General features: G+C 45.0%; 1 protein-coding gene across 1 annotated transcript in view; it reads left to right on the forward strand.

The window, feature by feature from the left end:
- Nucleotides 1–19,753, forward strand: part of LOC115256582 (mucin-5AC-like) — a 385,160-nt gene extending 365,407 nt beyond the window's left edge. Inside the window, exons 10-11 of the mRNA XM_029855360.2 lie at nt 17,531–18,076; nt 18,142–19,753. Of these exons, the coding sequence (XP_029711220.2) occupies nt 17,531–18,076; nt 18,142–18,629 (1,034 nt within the window). The 3' untranslated portion in view covers nt 18,630–19,753. The remainder of the gene's footprint in view (nt 1–17,530; nt 18,077–18,141) is intronic.
- The last annotated feature ends 784 nt before the right edge of the window (nt 19,754–20,537 follow it).

Genomic DNA, 20,537 nt, shown 5'->3' on the forward strand with positions numbered 1-20,537 from the left:
ACTCCTCCAGGATTTTATCCAGGAAATTTTCCTGGAATTATCTCAAGAATTTCTTCAGGAATTCCTCCAGCAATTTCTCTAGGAATTGATCCAGAAATTGCTCCTGGACGCCCTTCAGAAATTATGTCAGCAATTGTTCTTAGGATTTTTTTCCAGAAAATCCTCTTGTTTTTTTTTAAGAAATTCTCCAGGGTTACCCTTTGTAAACTTCTAGGGATTCCGCCAGGCATTTCTCCAGGAATTTCTCCTGAGATTTCTTCATGAATTGCTTCAGTGATTCCTCCATGAGTTTCTCCTCGAATTTCACCGGGGATTTTCCCAGAGATTTCTCCAGGAAATCCTTTAAAGATTCCTCCGGAAGTTCCTCTAAGGTTTCTTCCAGCAAATCCTCTAGGGATGTCTACAAAATCTCTTCCAGGAAATTCGTCAGGAATACCTTAAGATTTTTTTTCCGTGATTCCTCTAGGAATTCCTCTAGAGATTCCTCCAGGGATTCCTCCAAAAGTTCCGCTAGAAATTCCTCCAGGGTTTTCTCAAGGGATTTTTTTCAGAAATATAAAAATAATATAAATCTTACAGGAATGTCATCATGGATTCCTCAAGAAATTACCACAGGAATGTCTCTAGGAACTCCTCTAGGCATTCCTCTAGGCTATTATCCAGGATTTTTTCAGGAACTCCTCCAGGAATTCCTCTAGGAATTGCTCCTGGATATCCTTTAGAATCTATGTTAGCACTTCCTATAGGGATTTTTCCAGGCATTTCTGCAGGAATTCCTCCAGAGGATTCTCCACGAATTTCTCCAGGGATTTCCCATCGATTCCTCCAGAAAATCTTTCGCAGATTCCACCAGGAAATCCTCCAGAAGTTCCTTAAAGGATTCTTCCAGGAAGTTCTCTGGGGATTTCTTCGGAAATTCTTGTAGAAAGTTCTCCAGGAATTCCTTCAGGAATTTATCAGGGGTTCCCCCAGGTATTCCTCCAGAAATTCCTTCAGGGATTTCTTCACAAATTTCTTCAAGGGTTTCCCCAGGGATTCCTCCAGGAATTCTTTCGAGGATTTCTCCAGGAATTCCGCTAGAAATTTCTCCAGCAACTTCTTAATGATTTTTTTCAGAAATTGAAAAATAACAGAAAAAGAAATAGAAATCTCCCAGAATTCCTTTACAGATTCCTCTAGAAATTCATCCAGTAACTCTTTCAAGAATTCCTCTAGAAATTCCTCCAGCAATTCCTCCATAATTTCCTCCAAGGGTTCTTCCAGAAAATCCTCCTGAAATTTATCATGGTTTTTTTCAGAAATTTCTCCAGCAATTCCTCCCAGAATTCCTTTGGAGATTTCTCCTGGATTTTTTTCAGTGATTGCTCCAAGAATTCATCCAATAAATTTCTTCAGGAACTTCTCCAATAATTCCTGCTGGGTCTTATCCAAGAATTCTTTCAGGAATTACGCCAGGAATTTGTTCAGAAGTTTCTCCAGGATTCTCTCTAGAGATTTTCCAAGGAATTGCTTCAGGAATTCCTCCAGGGATTCCTTCAAGAATTACGCCACGGATTCCTTCTCAAATATCTCAAAGATTTCCTTTAGGACTTTAGGGCTTTAGGATAGATTGCTTTTCAAATTTTTCTAGGAATACCTTCCAGAATTCCTCCAGGAATTTCTCCAGAATTTCCTGAAAGGAATCCTCTAGAAATTTATTTAGGATTTCTTCTTGGATTTCCTCATGAGATCTCTTCAGATATTTCTTTGGGTATATTTTCTTCTCTCCCATAATTTATACAGAAATTCTAGATTGAGTTTAAATAAGGGCGAAAGTAACATGAGCGAGTTCTCTTTATCGACACTCTCTTCTGTAAATTAAAGTGACAAGATGCAATTTCAATCGAACTTTTTTACACTTAGACGCTAGATTGCATCGCAACCTAGCGTTTTATGACCCAAAAGTTCAACCATACTTGCTTCTTGTCAATGTTAATTTGAAGAAGAGAGAGTCGATGAAAAGAACTCGCTCATGTTACTTTCGCCCTTATTTAAACTCAATCTAGAATTCCTCCAGGAATACTTTCAGAAATTCTTCCAGGGAATCCTCCGGGAATTCCTCCAGGGATTCTCTAGGCATTCCTGTAGGAATTGTTCCAGGTATTCATTCAGGTGTTTCTTCAGGGATTTATCCAGGAAGTCTTCCAGGGAGTGCTCCGGAAATTCTACAAATGATTTGTTCAGAAATTCCTCTCGGGTTCTCTTCAAAAATTCATTCAATAGTTCCTTTGGAAATTTCAGAAATCGTTCAATCATCTTTTCAGGGATGTACCCAAGAACTTCTCCAGGATTACCTGAGGATTCTTTTTTTAATTTCTTCAAAAACTTCTGGAAGAATTCCTCCAGCGAATAGTATTGGAAGATAGCTTGAAAAGACTCATACAGGAACCAGGAGATTCTAGGTTAGTACTCAAAAAGTTCATAATTCCCAAAAGATTTCAACTATAATTTCTCATGAATGTTTTGTAGACATTAACAAAAAAATCAGAGCAAAATAATGCACGAGTAAATAAAAATACTTAATCTTCCAAAAATTAGTCACTGTTACCAGAACCACGTTGATTCATGTAGATCAGGCGAGCTTTTTTAACGTATTGTACAAAGTACATACAACAGAGTGACTGCTGAAGGGTTAAATAATGCTTTTAGAATATAATGTTATTATATTTATTTTCATCGTATTGCGTTTAGTTGTAAAAGCTAGTAGGTACACATTTGCTAAGAATGCTTGCCCCCCCCCCCCCCCCCCCTCTGGCCGAAAAGCTGGCTACGCCCTTGATCCCTACACGTTCGGGGAAACTGAAGAAACATCGCCCAAGACCGACGAAGATGGTGCACTACTATATACGCTCAGCGTTGGAGTAAATTTACTTTGTAGCCAACAAGATATCAAGGTAGACCTGGAAGAATACCTGGGCGAATTCCTGTAGGAGTTTCTGGAGGATTCCCTGGATGAATTCGTGGCAGAATTTCTGGAGGAATTTCTGAAGGAGTTCCTGGATAAATTCCAGGGGGTTTCTGTTAGTAATACCTCAGAATTCTCTGCAGGAATTCTCGGAGGAATCCCTGAATTTCTGGAGGAATCCTTAGAGGAATTCCTGGATGAATGCCTCAAGGAAATCCTAGAGAAGAATCTCTGAAGGAGAAATTCCTCGATGAATTCCTGGAGAACACTTTGAGGAACTTCTGAAGAAATCCTTGGATGTATTCCTGAATGAATCCCTGGAGGAATTGCTTGAAGGAGCAATTCCAGGAAGAATCCCTGGTGAAATTGATGGAGATATTCCATTCCTGTAGGAATTCCTGCGGTGACGTAATAATTTGATTGCATTTCAGACTGCCGCTGTTGCACGAAGCGCTCTCCAACAGGGTGACCGAAGCCAGACGCAGCTACGTTGTTGCTTGCCCATTCCGATGGATTGCGTAATCATTCTCAACCCCAACGCATTTTTGACAAGACCCTGTAACGAAACCTGAAACTGGTTTCCTCATCCGCCACGCCGCGACAGAAACCTCTGTCGGAGGCGTGCATTCGGCCCACATCGCTGCCGACGCCGTCACCGCCACCGCCGCGGCCGGGGGATGTATAAATTTGGGCAAGTCATTAGCAGATGAATTGGAGATACCTGCAGCATAGACGAAGATCGACCGACCACGAGATCGAGGTTGTATGTATCATGCATGCTACCATGGGGGGACCCCTCCTTCCCGGGTCGACCGAATCTCGAAGAGGTTGAGTAATGTGGCATTCAAAAGGCCCCGAGGGTTGTCCGACCGCTTCAGCAGAGATGTCATCGGTTGCGAAATTTGGCCCGAGTGCTGGTTGGTTTCGGTGGTGGAGACGCGCGCGGTTGGTCCGTCAATCACTGACGACGACCTCAAGCTAGCCGCCGTTGTCGTTTGGATCGTGTCCGAGGGATGCTGCCAGCGCCAGAGGCAGAATGTGAACACGCTTTTTTCTTTGATCCGAGAGACTCGGATCGTCGCTTGTTTGGTATTCATCTGCCGATTTGATGAAGAGTGACGATAGAAGCCCCGGTACGGAGCGTGATGAACGACGGACGTCGAATGATTGTAGAAAAGCTTGTTGTCCGATGGAGTGGACAAAGACTCATTGCTTCAAAAGATGCGGCGAAGAGCCATCATCTAACTTAAGCGCATCTCAACTGTTTAAGCGAGAAGTGCAATCGTCGTCGTCGTCGTCGTCGTCGTCTTGCTCGAGGAGGGTTTCGTGACGGTACAATTTGTATATTACGTGACTCTTGATCCCCTCCGCTTCCGACGGTTTTCACATCGACAGCCGTTTGACGACAAGACTAATGAAGATTGTTTTACCCCACGTCTCCACAAGTCATCCACTGACTGGTTCAACTTTTTTTTTTCGTCAAACGGTACAAGAAAACATGCAAACGAGGTTTCAAAATACTTTCATTTGATGATTGTCGTACCTAACAACGAAGGGGCTATAAATCTTAACAAACTTTTGGACCTGGGAACCAAAAACGTTTTTAGCGTAATTTTGCGGGTAGAGGAAATATTCCAGCATCTAGACTCTTCGGTCAACGGAAACATGAAAATACAAACTCATGAGTCAAAGTCTCGACTTTCTGACAACTTTGCCTTAGACTAGAACTTTCTATATTATCGGGATCGTGAGATAGAGTTGATTAAAAATGCTCTCTTTTGCATGCTTACTAGCGTCTCCTAGCGGCAGAATTGCAAACCAAACTGCTTATCTTTATGAAGAAATCGACCTTCTGAACAACTTTGCTTGAGACTAGAACTTTCTTTCTTATCGCGAAATAAAGCTAGTTAAAAATGCTCATTTTTGCATGCTTACCTAGCGTCCCCTGAATCTAAGATATTCCTTCAGGAAATCGCAAGAAATTTCTGGAAAACCCTTGAAGTTTCCTGGAGGTATCTTTGGATGCTCCTGAAAGAATCTATGAAAGACAATCAGGAGAGATCCCTGGAGGAACTCCTGGAGGAATCTGTAAAGGAACTCCTTGACTAACCCCTGTAGGCAAGGTTGCAACCATTCATTTGCGAAAATTTACATTCATTTGCTATTATCTCAGTTCAGAAGCATGCTATCGAAAAACAATGTATGGATGAATTTAACCTTGTAGTTTTATCTGAAAGTTTGCCGAATAACATTGGGGTCGCACACGCATTCCAAAGTCATGAGCGAGCTGTGAAGGTAACTTTCCACAGCGTGAATGAAATTTACATTCACCGCTTGGAGAGTAGCCTTCACAGCTCGCTCACGACTTTGGTATACGTTTGCGACCCCAATGTTTTTCGGCAAACTTTCGGATAAAACTACAAGGTTAAATTCATCCATACATTGTTTTTCGATAGCATGCTTCTCAACTGAGATAATAGCAAATGAATGTAAATCTTTGCAAATGAATGGTCGCAACCTTGCCTGTAGGAACTTTTGTAGCTATTCCTGAAGGAGCTTCAGAAGCAATTCCTAGAGGAACTCTTAGACTAATTTCCAAAGGACCTCCTGAAGGAACTTCTAGGAGCCATCTCTGAATGCTTCCTGAAAGAATCTCTGAAGAAACTTGAGGGAACTCCTGTTGGAATAGTTGAGGAAATTCTGATGGAATCCCTGATGAAACAGCTGGAGGCATCCCTGAATCCTCCTGATGAACTACTGGGGAGCTCCATGAAGAAACTCCTGAGTTAACCCCTCGAGAAAATCCTTTAGGAATACATGAGGGAACTCCTAGTAGAATGCATATAAAAACTCCTGGAAGAATCTCTGAAAAATCTCCATGAGGCATCCCGAAGGAATTCCGAAAGGACTCCCCGAATCAATTTCAATAGGGATCTCAGAAGGAACTCTTGTAGGAACCCTTGATGGAACTCCTGGAGTGATAACCTGGAGCGAGTCCTGAAGAAACTCCTAGGGAGATCCCCAAAGGAATGTCAAGAGTGATCCCTGATTGGAATTCTAGAGGAATTCGTTAAGGAACTCCTGGAGGATTCTCTGAAGGAACTTAAGCAATTCCTAAAGGAACTTCAGAAGGAATCCGTGAAGAAACTCCTAAAATAATCTCAAAAGGCCCTGCTATGGGAATCCCTGAGGGATCTTCTGAATCCTCCTGGATGAAACTACTAGAGACATGAAGGAACTCATGAAGAGATTTTTAAAGGAACTCTGAACATTTAGAGGAATCTGAAGGAATCATAGGAGAAATCTTTGAAGGGATGCATTTTACCCTGTTCTCTCCCCACTCTTTGTAACGTATAGAAAACGTAAGTCACGCCTTGGTATGAAAAAGTTTTTGCAAAATCAACATCTCAAACAATACTTCGTCTCAACTTAATGAGCAGCAAGCATCGAAAGAAAGTGAAAGATCATACCCTCCGATAGATCACGATCCAATTATTGCGCCCTCGAACGCACGTTTTATCTCAAGATCGGATCGCGGTTACAAACAAAGAGCAACACGATTCGATGACGATCGCCAGCGCGATTGACGGTGACGACGGCAAATGAAGAAGTTAATTACGCTCCATCGACACTCCACAACTGTCACTCTCCAACCTCCTTCTTCTTCTTCTTCTTCTTCTTCTTCTTTATGGCTCTACGTCCCCACTGGGACTTGGCCTGCCTCGCTTCAACTTAGTGTTCTTTGAGCATTTCCACAGTTATTAATTGAAGGGCATTCTTTGCCTGCCATTGCATGAATTTGTATATTGTGAGGCAAGTACAATGATACACTATGCCCAGGGAGTCGAGAAAATTTCCCCGACCGGAACGGGAATCGAACCCGCCGTCTCTGGATTGGCGATCCATAGCCTTAACCACTAGGCTAACTGGAGACCCCACTCTCCAACCATGCCTGTCAAATAGTAATTTTATGCTTACTGCTTGTGGTGCACATGCTGCTTCCAGTGCAGTGTGCACATAAGAAACATTATCTATAGAAACATGTGACACACTCCGATGCTCGGATAATGCTTTTGCTTTAGGAGGTTCGTCTTAAGAAAAGTGCTGATCACTCCCCTTTGTCGTTTATCTCTGTTACCGTGACAAACCGACACAACACAGGAGAAATTTTCATAGGTTGTTCTTTTTTGAGAGATCTCAAAATGATGTTAGTTTTATATATTACCACCAGAGGTACACCCAAGGCTACACCAATTATTTCTTACTAGTGCCCCCGTATGAAATAGTTAACAGAGACTGAATGAAATCCTTTGAGGTTCGAGTTGTTCTATCAATCAACAAGTCAGAACAACCCAGTAGCCAAAAATTTATACGATGCAAGAAAAATCCCAAATGGTCCACTGCACGAATTTCTTCTGGCCTGCTTACTCTCACACGAAATTTGACGTTTGAGAGGTGCCGACACCGCTCAAACGTCAAATTTCGTGTGAGAGTAAGCAGGCCAGAAGAAATTCGTGTAGTGGACCATGTTACATCCAGTTGCCTATGAGTCTTCATACCAAGACGGACACTTGAGGGTGGTGAAGGCTTCTGGGATTACCATTGAATAACAGCACCACCGCCAACATGTAATTGTTTTGCGGGATCCGAGCGCTCTCAGCAGCATGCAAACATGCTTTTCGATCCCCTTGTGCACGTTTGGCGGTCTCTAATGGATCGTTACTATTACTACACTCACTCTAGTCGGCGCCGCAAGTACCTACCTCTTTCAATGGTCAAGAGAGGTGCGCGAGGTGCACTCCCGGCCATGAACAAGCATTGAGTTGAGGGTCTAGCCGACCGTGCCGCGACGCGACGGGGAGTTGTTTTCAAGAAAGACATAATTTCTTCACGAGCATGAAACATTATTCCAGAGGGGAAATATGTGGCCGACCCCATAGGGTTAATTTCCTTTCATATATCTCCTTCTACGCCACCCGGGCTACCCTCTGGTGCCGGTTTTGTTACTTCGAGTTGGTTGTGATCTATGAAAAAGATTTGAAATGAATCATTCGCAACAGTTATGGAACCGACTATGTACTATTGTACTCGATTGTATTGCACGACATGGACAATAAAGTCCAAACACGGACACAAACAAGGTCACAAACTTTGCCAATTTGAATTATAAAATATGCGTGAGTTATAGCTGTTATTACCAAAATAATCAAAATTTTTGCTTTCTGTAACAAAATACACTTTTAAGTTGTGGGGCGGACATGGTGTGATGGTTAAACCACGTGACTATCACGCCGAGGACCTGGGTTCGAATCCCACTCCCGACAAACCGTGGATCCCGAGATAAACTAGCCAAGGGCTAAAAAAATATTCAAGTTCCAAGAAGTTCAGATAAAATCACAAACTGTGAAAAACTAAGTAGGCAGTCTGGGAGTTTATGACTTCCGGAATGTCATTGCGCATGCGTAGTTGTCATAATCATACTCATCGGAATGGTAACCATAGTAACCAAATAATCAACTGGTGCGGATTTTCACCTTGGCCACTTGGCCAGTGAATTTTTTTTTTTTTTGTTTTAATTTACGACCTTTTAATCCAAAGGATCATTCGGGTCGGGCTTTATTCAACATTCTATAACAATTACATATTCAATTTTTCATATTTGGCCAACTTTTTTTCCATCCGTCGTGATCGTCTACTATATACAGCAAGCCATCCTTCCACATCTTTTGGATCGGGATCGGTGTCAGTAGGTATCCGTACACGTTTCCATATCGCTATCCTCTACTCCGTCAGTTACGCATTGTTTGTCGTTCTGCTTCGTTGGTGTCGTTATCGTTTCTCGGCAAAGATCAGCTTTCTTCCGTGGTGGTGATCGCTCATTCTGTTCGTTCTGTTCAGTATTGATCTGCGGTTGTATTTGCTGGGTCTGATTCTTCCGTTTCGCAGTATGTTGTGCGTCATCAGCTTTAGTCGTTGTTGGTGTTGCGGGGCGAGTATCGCACAGTGGGTTGTTGTTTTTAGTTACGGGTTGTGTAACTTTTTTATTGTTCACACAAGATCTACCAGTATGTAGCGGTTGCTTACAGTACCTGCATGATTTTGGCTGTGTGGTATAAGTAACCAAGGTTTGTTCTGATCTGATAGTGACAAAAGAGTTGATGTGGTCTTTGAGTGTCATTGTTGCCACACGCACCCCAGAATAAATTCCGCTGCCGGCAAAATTTTTCCCCCATACGCATTCTTTCACACTGTGCACTTCTCCGTACCGTTGAAGTATGTAGCAATATCGTCATTTGTCACATTTTCGGAGAGGTCATGTATTTTAATCTCTGTGCGTTGATCGTCCATCGCCAGACAGACTTTGTAACGTGTTCCGTCGACTTCCAATTCGGTGCGTTCGTTGTGTTGTTCAACCACTTGTAGAGCTGTAGGCAGATCTACACATTTGACATACACACAGTGATGTATGTGGCTCATCTGCAATCGTTTCACTTGCCATTGTTGCAGTCCAACAGTTCGAAAAACGAAATTATGAATATCCTCAAAACTCGGACGTTTTGCAAATTTAGATAAATCTACCTTGAAGGTATTCTCGCGGTATGCAACTTGCACCATCACTTGCTTTAGATTGTAGCAAATTAAATTTGCTCAATAATCTGTACACGGAGCTCTGTCCAACGACGTCTTAGCAGATAGAAAGCTTCAGCACAACTGGCCAGTGAGTTCTAAACCAACCATCTGTGCCAACCGTCAAGTTCATAGTAGTTAAATTGTTATAAATTAAGTTTGTTCGTGATTTCTCTGCTACCTACATGAGGTTATGGGCACCCCAAGGAAACTGCGCACGGAATCCCCCAGAACTCCGGTGGACCAGAATTCGAGAATTGGAGTTTCCGCGTCAAGATGTTTATGGATTCGACTGGCGTGCTATGGATCCTGACGGGGGACCCGCCAGAAGTGGCAGCGACGAAGCCAAAATTCGACGTGTAGTATCGGCAAACGAAGAGTTTCATCGTTGGATTCCTGGCGGATGAAGTCAAGGATGAAGTTCTGGAAGTTGTTCGGGACAAACGCAGTGCGCAGGAGATGTGGTCAAGCCTGAACCACAGAGATCAGACATCAAAGTCCAGTTCCGAAACTATATTATTATTATTATTATTATAGAGTTTTGGCACTTCTCAGCAAAAATTGCTGGAAACTTTCACCTACCCCGGGCAATCGGAATGCCAAAGGGGATTAGGCTCTGTGGATCTCATTCAGGGGCGTACAATTTCGTTTCAATGATACACTTTCATGCAACATTTGAATGAGTCACTTCAAGTGTTTCATACATTTTTCTAATGACTCGGTCGTTAAAAAAAAACTTTTCCACTCATTGTAGCACTCGGTAGTCTCCCACCCGGTCGCATTGCTTGTGCTTCACCCGTCAGAGCATTAGTGTCTCACTGGTGCGCGCTAGTCTCTCAATGGTTACGGGCGCCGGTTAATTGGATTTAAGTGGTCGAATTTGTTATCCTCTTTCATAAAACATAATTATCATTCTATTGGCGTGCACCACTATTTAAAAATGTGGTGCTATTTTTTTTAGCATGTTGAAGTATTTCAATGACTCATAAATGAAACGAAAATCCAAGTGTATCATCCCATGTTTCATACACACTTGTTTCTGTAGCAGCAACGAACGAGTGTGTTGCTGGGTGAGAGATGAAGCATCACAGCAGTCCGTTCGCATGGGAAACGATTTGCTACAGTCGTCGTACGTCATGTTTTCCTTTCGAAATTGCACGACCCTGATCTCATTAGCCGGTTTGTTAAGCTTATCCTAATGAGTCTGCTTCGGATGTCAGTTGTGGTGATTCAGGAACCGCCTAACTGTACTACAGGTTCCAAGAATCACCGCTTTCAGGATGCTGTTCAGGTCCTTCTTCAATTCCAGCTCGTCTAGGGACCTTAGGAGAGATTTAGGGACAACTCCGGTTGCCGAGAGGACAACCGGAACTATACGGACGTCCTCCAAGTGCCACATCTGCTTCAACTCCTCCGCTAGGTCGTGGTACTTGGTTATCTTGCCGGAGAACGTTGATTGGACATTATGGTCTAACGGTACAGCGATTTCGATGAGGGTTACCGCTTCATCCTTTTGTCGTAAACCACAATGTCAGGCCGGTTGGCACGAATGAGGACGTCCGTAATAATCTCGCGATCCCAGTACAGTTTTATGCAACTATTTTCCAGAACCGGGTCCGGCTGGTACTTGTAGTAGGGTACTTGGTCTGTCGACCAAGTTGTGCTTTAAAGCAAGCTGTTGGTGCACAATCTTGGCAACTTCGTTGTGACGATCGAGGTAGGCAGATCCAGCTAACACTGAACAGCCTGCAACGACATGCTCGATCGTTCTTCCTACTGAATTGCACTTCCTGCACGGTCCTCCACGTCTTCGTGCAATATGTACAGCCGATAGTTTTTCGTCGCAATTACCCGGTCCTGGATAGCTACCATGAAACCTTCTGTTTCGGAGAAGAGGTCACCCCGCACCAGCCACGCGTTCGACGCCGCCTTATCGATGTGCTCGAGCTCCAGTTGATGGAGGTGCGTACCATGCAACTCCTTCTGCTTCCACGCTACGATCATCTCGTCAACGGTCTTGATGTCGCAGTTCAGCTGGTAATCCTCCTGCGCCAGATGCAGGGCGCTGTAACCGTGGTCAGCTTCACATACAGTGCGATACATTTCATGACGGTTCTGGCTTTCTATGAAATATGCCCGCAACTGCTGGATCTGGGAGACACATAGTGCCTGGATATTGGTGACGCCTCTTCCTGCGCGTGGTAGGGTGACTCTCTCGATGGACGACTTTGGATGGCGCATGCGGTGCTTGGTGAACGCCTCTCGTACTGCTCGTTCTAACGCCTCGAGGTCAGTCTTGGTCCACTTTACCACCCCAAAGCTGTAGGTCAACAGGGGCACAGCAAACGTGTTGATCGCCTTCACCTTGTTGTCAGCTGACAGAAAGCTCCTCAGAACACAGTTGACACGATGCAAGAACTTGTCCTGCAGTTCCTTCTTGATCGCTGTGTGGCGAATACCTCTCAGCTGCAGGAAACCGATGTATTTGTACGCTTCGCCTTCAACCATATTCCGAATCTCCTCCTGTTCGTTGACGCGGAAGCAGCTGGCGTCCACTACTTGACCCCGGCAAAGATGTACTGACCGACATTTGTCAATTCCAAACTCCATCCGGATATCGTTGCTGAACACCGTCACAAGCTGCAACAGTTGATGCAGCCTCTGTACTGATTCCGCAAACAGCTTCAGGTCGTCCATAAAGAAGGTGTGGGTTATTCTTGTACTCCTTCCCCCACTTTTCAGTTGGTAGCCATAGTTGCATTTGTTGAGTGCTCTGCTGAGGGGGTTCATCGCAAGGCAGAACCATAGCGGACTAAAGGTATCGCCTTGAAATATCCCCCTCCTGATGCTGAGAGTTCTGGACCGCAACACAGCTGTTCCGTCGGTAATTTTTAGGGACGTGCTCCACATCCCCATAGCGTGTTGCATCAGCCTGATGACGTTCCCGTCTACCTTGTACAACTGCAGTACCTTTTTTTTTTTTTTTTTCCTTCTAAACCATAGGGGGATAAATCTGCTCATCAGACACCCTAACAGGAAGGTTAGGGTAGTGTGGGGATGAGGCCGTCTTCTACAATGCCGGTAGAAGCCAGGACTACTCTCTCCTCGACCCACTAAAACACATTCCTATGGTCGCCAAACCCTACGCTCTCCGGAACCACCAAGAAGCTATTGCTTCAGAGACCAGATGCAGTACCTTAAGAAGGTACGAGTGCGGTACTGAGTCGTACGCCTTATTGTAGTCGATGTACGCCATGCTTAGGTTCCTCTGCTTTTCGGTGGCTTGAGCCACAATGACTGCGTCTATGATGACCTGGTCTTTGCAGCCTTGCGTGTTTTTGCGACACCCTTTTTGTTCCTCGGTCATCACGTTGTTGGCATCGCAGTGGGCTTGTATCCTCCTCGCTATTACCGACGACAGCACTTTGTACAGACTTGAAAGGCACGTTATTGGTCTATACTTTGCTGGATCAGCTGTGTTTTGGTCCTTCGGCAGAAGATAAGTGATACCCCTGGTAATGAACTGTGGTAGCTGCGTGGAGTCTTCTAGCATCATGTTGAAGCATTCCGCCATCCGCCCGTGAATCGTCTTGAGTTTTTTATACCAAAAATTGTGCACGAAATCGGGTCCTGGTGCAGCCGAATTTCTGGTATACCGGGTAGCTTCACGTATATCCTGAGCGGTTACTACGACCGCGGTCATGTCTCCAACTTCATTACACTGTCGCTCTTCTTCTGCTAACCACATCCCATCGTCGCTGTGCTGGACAGGGTTCTCCCATAGATTGGCCCAGAACTGTGTGACGTCGCCAATCTCCGGAAGGCCCTGTTCATAATCAGGCTTATAGTTTCGGATGCAGTTGTAGAACTCCCTTTCGTTAATGTTGAACATCCGGTTTTGTTCTTTCCGCTTCGAACATTCTCCATAACGCCGCAATCGTTTCGCAAGAGCACTCAACAGCTGTACATGAGTGTCTAGGCCCGCCTCTGATGATCACTGCCTGTTATTCAGACTTGCGGTTGTTCATCATCACCACCTCCGTCTTGTGGTGAGCTAGTGCCAGCTGACGAGACCTCATCCAATCCTCGATTATACTAATTGCATGCGCCACTGTCAGTTCTACTTCATCTAACGACTCGCCGTATACCGTGAGGGTAATGTCACCTGCAAAACCGACCAGCTTTACGCTCGTTGGAAGTGTAAGCCTCAATGCGCCATCGTACGCCTCGTTCCATAGTACCGGGCCCAAGATTGATCCTTGTGGTACTCCCGCGGTGATGTTGTATCGAGTGTTGTACCTCTTTTTGCCCTCCTCAGTGTCATAGATTAGCACCCTATTCTGGAAGTAGCTCTCCAGTATCCGGCATAGGCTAACCGGGACTCTTAGGTAACGAATGGCGCATTCAATAACGGCCCAGCTGACGCCGTTGAACGCATTCTTCACATCCAACGTGACAACCGCGCAGTAACGAATTCCTCTACGCTTTTTCTGGAGCGATATCTCGGCCGTTTCAGCCTTAATAGCGTCCACCGTCGATCGACCTTTCCGGAAGTCAAACTGGTTATCCGAGAGCCCAGAGTCATCTGGTTCCTCGGTATAGACCATCAGCCTCGACAGAATGATTTGTTCCAACAGTTTCCCGGAGGTGTCCAGAAGGCAGATAGGTCTGTATGCCGACGGGTCGCCGGGTGGCTTCCCGTGTTTGGGCAACAGAACCAATCTTTGCTTTTTCCACCTCTCCGGTAATTTGCCTCTGTCCAGACACATCTGCATAGCCATTCTGAACATATCAGGGCATGCCTCGATGGCCAACTTGATGGCTACCGTCGGGATACCATCCGGACCCGCAGCCTTTGTTCAACTTGAGTGACTTCGCTGTTACGATGAGCTCATCGTTCGTCACTGGGGGTACCTCCCCTTGGTCAATTCGCCCATGGTCTGATATCGTCCGCGTTTCCACAATCCTCTGCAGCATCTCGGGGGAGTGTTCTGGGGGTGATGACTCTTCCTTCGTTTTGGCCATGACTGCTCTGTAGGCAGAGATTTTCGAAGCGCTCATTTTTGTGTCCTAATATATTTGTTCAGTGTCAATTTAGCCGCCCTGTAGGCCTCACTTTGTTCAATTCTATCCTCATCGGTACGCGCCCTTTGCATCCTCCTTCTAGGGAAGATTCATTTATTACGTCCATCGTTTTTCGGGATTTCTAGACCCCCCCCCCCCTCTGTCCCCCTCTGAGTTTAAAAAAATTTAAAACACGCCATACAAAATAAAACAGCATTGTGAACGGCCTAAGGGGGGCAGGGCCCCGGGCCACCACATTTGAGGGGCCGTCACAAAAATCTTTTTGCTTGCTAAACATTAACAAAAACAAAGAAAAGCTTATTTGATCATGGCATTTGTACTCCGAGGCGCCTCCACATCCGCGCTGGCCCTGGGCCCCCACAATTCTTAATCCGGACCTGGTCTACACGGTGGACCAAGGTCGCGAGTATGGCTTGAACGCACATAAGAGCTTCTACAAACGAAGGGCATCCAGGTGGAAACTTTCCGCCGAAGGCACAGTCACAGTTGTGCGAAGTAACAGTAACAGCGGTGTACTTCATCAACCGCAGTCTATCAACGACATTGTCGAATGCTGCCACTCCGGTGGAATACTGCATCGGATCCAAATCGGATTTGTCGAAGCTGTTCGTTTTTGCGCGTGGGTATCAGCTTAACTTTGCAAGAAATTGGATGCCAAGAGTCAAGAAGTTATCATGATCGATGGAATCGATGAGCAAGAAAGGAGATAATTGCTCGTGACGTTCCTTTCGATGAAACCTGTTTCCGTACGATTTCAAAAAGAAAGATGAGTAACCGTTAGTAGTTCGAGTAAGAGGGGGGAAGATGAACCTGTGGAAGAGCCTGGTAGCGGATGTAGAACTACCGGAGAAACAGGCGGTCTTCGAACAGCCTAGCGATTACGAAACGGACAACGACTCCGACGAATCGGAAGAGGACGATTAACCTGAACCTTCTACCCCCGCGCTCCCTTTGCAAACAGAGAGACGCGATGCCCAGGGTGAGTCGTCAAGCGAGCGGAAGCGCAAGTCACCGGGAAAGTTCCTTGATTTTGTCATGGGTTACCTCTGCCACAACCTCTGCTGCATTTCGTTCCCAACTAGATGTTCCTGCGATCTACCAGGAGGCCCTGGATCGAGACGATCGAGAGGACGGGATGCATGCCATTCAGAACGAGCTCCACTCAATGGAGAAAAACTAGGTGTTAGTTAGTCAGTTAGTACCGTGTCCCAGCAGCGTGAAGACCAAATAGGTCATTCGTATCAAGGAGGATGAAAACGGACGAGATGATGTGCAATACAAGGTTCGACTCATCGCGAAAAGTTTCCAGCAGAAGCCGAAACTGGACTACGAGGAAACGTATGCTCCGGTAGCCAAGCTCTCAACAATCAGGATCATCATTGCGGTGGGTGTCCGCAAGGACTTCTTCTTCCACCAGATGGACGTGAAGTCCGCCTTTCTTCATGGTGAGCTGAAGGAAACCATCTACATCAGTGCTCCGGTTGTGTCGTGGTATCCTCGGGGATGGCGTGCAGGCTTCGGAAGTCCCTGTACGGTTTCAAGCAATCGCAGCAGTGTTGGAACCAAAAGATCACAAGCCAGACCGAAAAGCTGAACTTTGTTCGGTCGATGAGGGACTACTACCTATGCGTGAGGTACCACAACGGTGGCGGAGTGTACATCACATTGCGGGAAGAAGCCTGAGCACCATCAAAATGATGCAGAAGAAGTTGGCCTCAGTATTTGCCATGACCGAGTTGCGGCATTTTCTCGGAATTCGGATCGACTTCAGCCGTAATGGAGGTACCCTAAAACTGTCGCAGAGGTCGAATACCGAGAAGGTTCTACGACGTTTCGGAATGAGTGAGTGCAATCCCACTCGGACTTTGATGCAAAAAGGACTCCAATGGCTTAGTGGTGAATCTACTACCGGTGAGCCATACCGGGAGCTGCTCGGTAACCATGCTCTGCGTCAAGCCAGACGTGTGTTATTTGTTCTTTGGATATCTCGGACGATTCCAGCAAGATTTGTCATCCGTAGACTGGAACGCCCTAAAGCGAGTGGTACGCTATCATAGCGATCCAAAGTTGCGTGACCTTCGCTACCGGAGGAACACTCAAGCAGATGCGCTCGTCGGTAATGCCGACACCGATTGGGCTGCTGCCGTTGAGGACCGAAAGTCAATATACGGATACGTGTTCAACGTGTATGGGTGCACCGTGTCATGGAGCAGCAAGAAGCAATCCTCCGAGTCGTTGTCATCAAGCGAAGTTGCGTACGCTTAGGGGTGATTTCTTCACCCTGGTTAAGTGTTCAACCAGGTTTCACTATTTGAGTTTTGAGTAAACCTTGCTTACCGGGTTAAGCCAAGATGAAGAAATCGGCCCTTAGTGCAGTGGCAACTGAAGCATTATGGGTCAGCGACATTTTGGAGACCCTGTACATCGCTGCCAATCCGGTGGCGATTTTAGAAGACAATCATGGCTGGAACTACATGGTCAAGAACCAAGAGCCAAGAGGACCAAGCACACCGATGTTATGCACCACTTCATCCGGGATCTGGTCGCGAGAGGTATGCAGAACGTTTAATTAATCGGCACTATTGATGAACTGGTTGGTCTTTTCACGAAATGGTGGCCTGTTCTAACAGTTCACAACCAAACAGATCATTCTGGCTGCTTAAGAGACTGCTAAAGTATGCTCACGAACCACTTCAAGCTATATAGAGCTCCAGGGAGTGTCTTAAACAGCTTTCACGTTGCTTAAAAGGTTCACACTAAACTTCAGCGCTGTTGTATGAGTTATTCATAAGATGCGTTCAACCAAACTTTAACTTTGATAACCACTTTATAAGACGAATTAACTTGATCCTTCATTTTCTTACCCCTTTGCAGAAACCACAACTCGCAGCAGCTTGTTCAAGCGCCGTCCTGGATTCCCGCCAGCCAACCGTATTACCACTCCGGCTACGCCAGTGACAACCTTCGCGTCTCCATCCAGCAAGTTCTTCAAGAACCGCGCGAAACCTTCCACCGCTACCGAATCACCAGCAGCCACCTTAGACGACCAAAGTCCAGCGCCACTGGATAGCGACGTCGATCAGGAAATCGAACCCAGCATCCGACAGAACAGCAAACTGGTGAACAAGAATCGCTACAACCAGATCGGCGAAGGCGATCGCGACGGTAGCTTGGAAGACGACCTGGTCGGTGCGATCACCACGATCTCTCGGGCACCACTGCCCTCGACCACCAGCCGTAACTTCCTGTTCCCGGACGAGAGCCCCGTGGAAAAGTCCCAAAAAATGCAGGCCATGAAGGTGCTGAACATTGGAGAACTGCCGGCCAGCCATCAGCGAGCTTCCACGCACAAGTACAACATCACGCACGACTACACACTGCAGAGCTTCTCGGAACCGTACAGCACGACACGGCGATCACGTAATACCCGAGCGGCGATCGCGATCTTCCTCTAACTAACTGATGATTTTTATTTCCTCCCGCAGAGAAATTGATCCAGCGACCGCGGATCTCCACTCAGTCGCAGTTCTACTACCAGCAGACCACTCCCAGCTTGTTCTACAGTAGTTCACCGGTGACGAGCAGCCCACGCAAGGACACCCCGCGGAAGCGCAAGCCCAGCTCGTACGAGAAGTCGTCCTACTCGTCGACGAACCACCGCAAGCAGAAGGATGACTTCGGGGGTCGGACGTACCGGCCAGCGGTGGATTACGACTACTACGACGAGGGCGAGCAGCGGATCATTGGCAAGACCAGCTCCCAGGTCAAGGTGATCATGCACGGGCCGGGCATCATCGAGTGTCTCGATCAGGGCAACTTCCCGCATCCGCTGTCGTGCAAGAAGTTCATCTCTTGCGCAAAGATGGAGATTGGCGGCGTCGTCGGCTGGGAGTACACCTGTCCGAAGGGTCTGAGCTACGATCCGGTCGGCGGGATCTGCAACTGGTCCGCCGGGTTGGGCTGTAAAGACTAGGTGTGCTGTGGGGGGGATTGGACTGAAAGCTAAGCTTTTCCGAGGGATACGGAGGAAGAATCTTTTTATTGTACAGTTCTCGAACCTTTTTTCCATGACTCTCTGAACGAAAAGGCACTTGTTACATTAGCCGAATCACACTGCTATTGTTTCGTCTTACCCCAGAGGACTACGATTTGTGAACGTCTTGTCCGATTCAGGGGAAAGCATTATTTTAATTTAAACACTGCCATGGAATCAGATTTTGACAATAATAGCGATGTGCAACCATGGATTAAAGGATAAGACCTGATAAGACGTTGAAAGGACAAAAGGTCATGACCTGTCAACTCCTCTTGTTCAGTTGTGGTTTTTATTTCGCTCATTTGTCTTGTCTTATCGCACATTCCCGACCGTGAACCAATTTTTATTTCAGCGTCCTTTGCTTGCTTCTGTTTAGGCATAGCGATCCCTTTTATTATTATTAATATTTAAGAAACTTTTCTCCCTTTCACATGTCTTACTATATTCAAATTAGTCCCTAAGAAACGACATCCGGACGACCACGAACCCGGATGAACTCTAGTATACAGTGTACGTTAGATTATTAGACCTAAATTGAGGATAGTTTGAGTCGAGAATAACCGGGTGTGTGCTCCGCTTTGTTTTGTAGTTCCAAAATCATATTCAATCTTGTAAATCTTCTGAAGAATACTCAAAATCAAATATGTTTCGAAAAAAAAAATCTATTTGAAAAACCTGATTTAGGTCAACCTTCACAAATTATGTTTTAAATTTAAATTAAACCATTGCTACCGAAAAGCGGCAAACACCCCGAGAAACGATATCATGACCAAGAACCATTTCATCCCGTTAGATTTTTATGATATGTAGTAAGTGAATTTAGAGACTTGTTACTCCAGCAACGAGGAGAGCAAGAAAGAGAACATTGACAAACATAACAAAAAAAGTCTGTGACGTTGTGAATTACCGCAGCTCTCTTTATAGATTCATGCACAGTTATGGGACCTGTGCGTGCGTGAATTGTCCAAACAATAAGCATTTGTGAATAATTTCGTCCCAGACAATGATTACGATGAAGATGATGATGATACAAATAAAAATGTTTTGGAAAGAAATAATAATACATATTTTTGTTGTTCATAGAAGCTATCCGAAACATCTAACTCACCCGTTATTGTAGGACCTACTTCCGGTCAACCCCCGGTCATCACAGAGCCAATTGTCTTTCAAAGAGTTAAACCACTCTTCGAAAGACAATCCTATATAGGATTTTTGGTGCCGCCCAAGTAACCAATCCCCAGTACGGAGGGTTAGCCTAACATTAGCCTAATGTGAGACTAACTGGCCAGCATGTTAGGCTAACTTTTTGTCTCACTTTTGGCTAATGTTAGTCTAAAATTAGACAGATATGACACACTTTTGTTAGGCATGTTGCAAATTCGAAACATGCTTGTTAGTCTAACATTAGACTAACGTTAGACATGTTTTAGTATGGGCTGTTAGACGAATGTTAGGCATAGATTTTATGCTGCTTGTTTTCATTCCAGCTGTCATCCGAGCAAGAAGTGTGATTGTAGTAGTGAACTTTTATCGGCGTTCACTACCACAACCGCACTTCTGCCTCGAATGAAAGCTGGACGAAACATATTTAATAAAAAAATCGGAGTCTGTTCAATTTTAATTAATTTTAATTTTAATTTGAATTTGAATTTTATTTTAATTTTAATTTTAATTTTAATTTTAATTTTAATTTTAATTTTAATTTTAATTTTAATTTTAATTTTAATTTTAATTTTAATTTTAATTTTAATTTTAATTTTAATTTTAATTTTAATTTTAATTTTAATTTTAATTTTAATTTTAATTTTAATTTTAATTTTAATTTTAATTTTAATTTTAATTTTA

This window comes from Aedes albopictus, chromosome 1 (genome assembly GCF_035046485.1).
Source record: "Aedes albopictus strain Foshan chromosome 1, AalbF5, whole genome shotgun sequence".
NCBI lineage: Eukaryota > Metazoa > Arthropoda > Insecta > Diptera > Culicidae > Aedes > Aedes albopictus.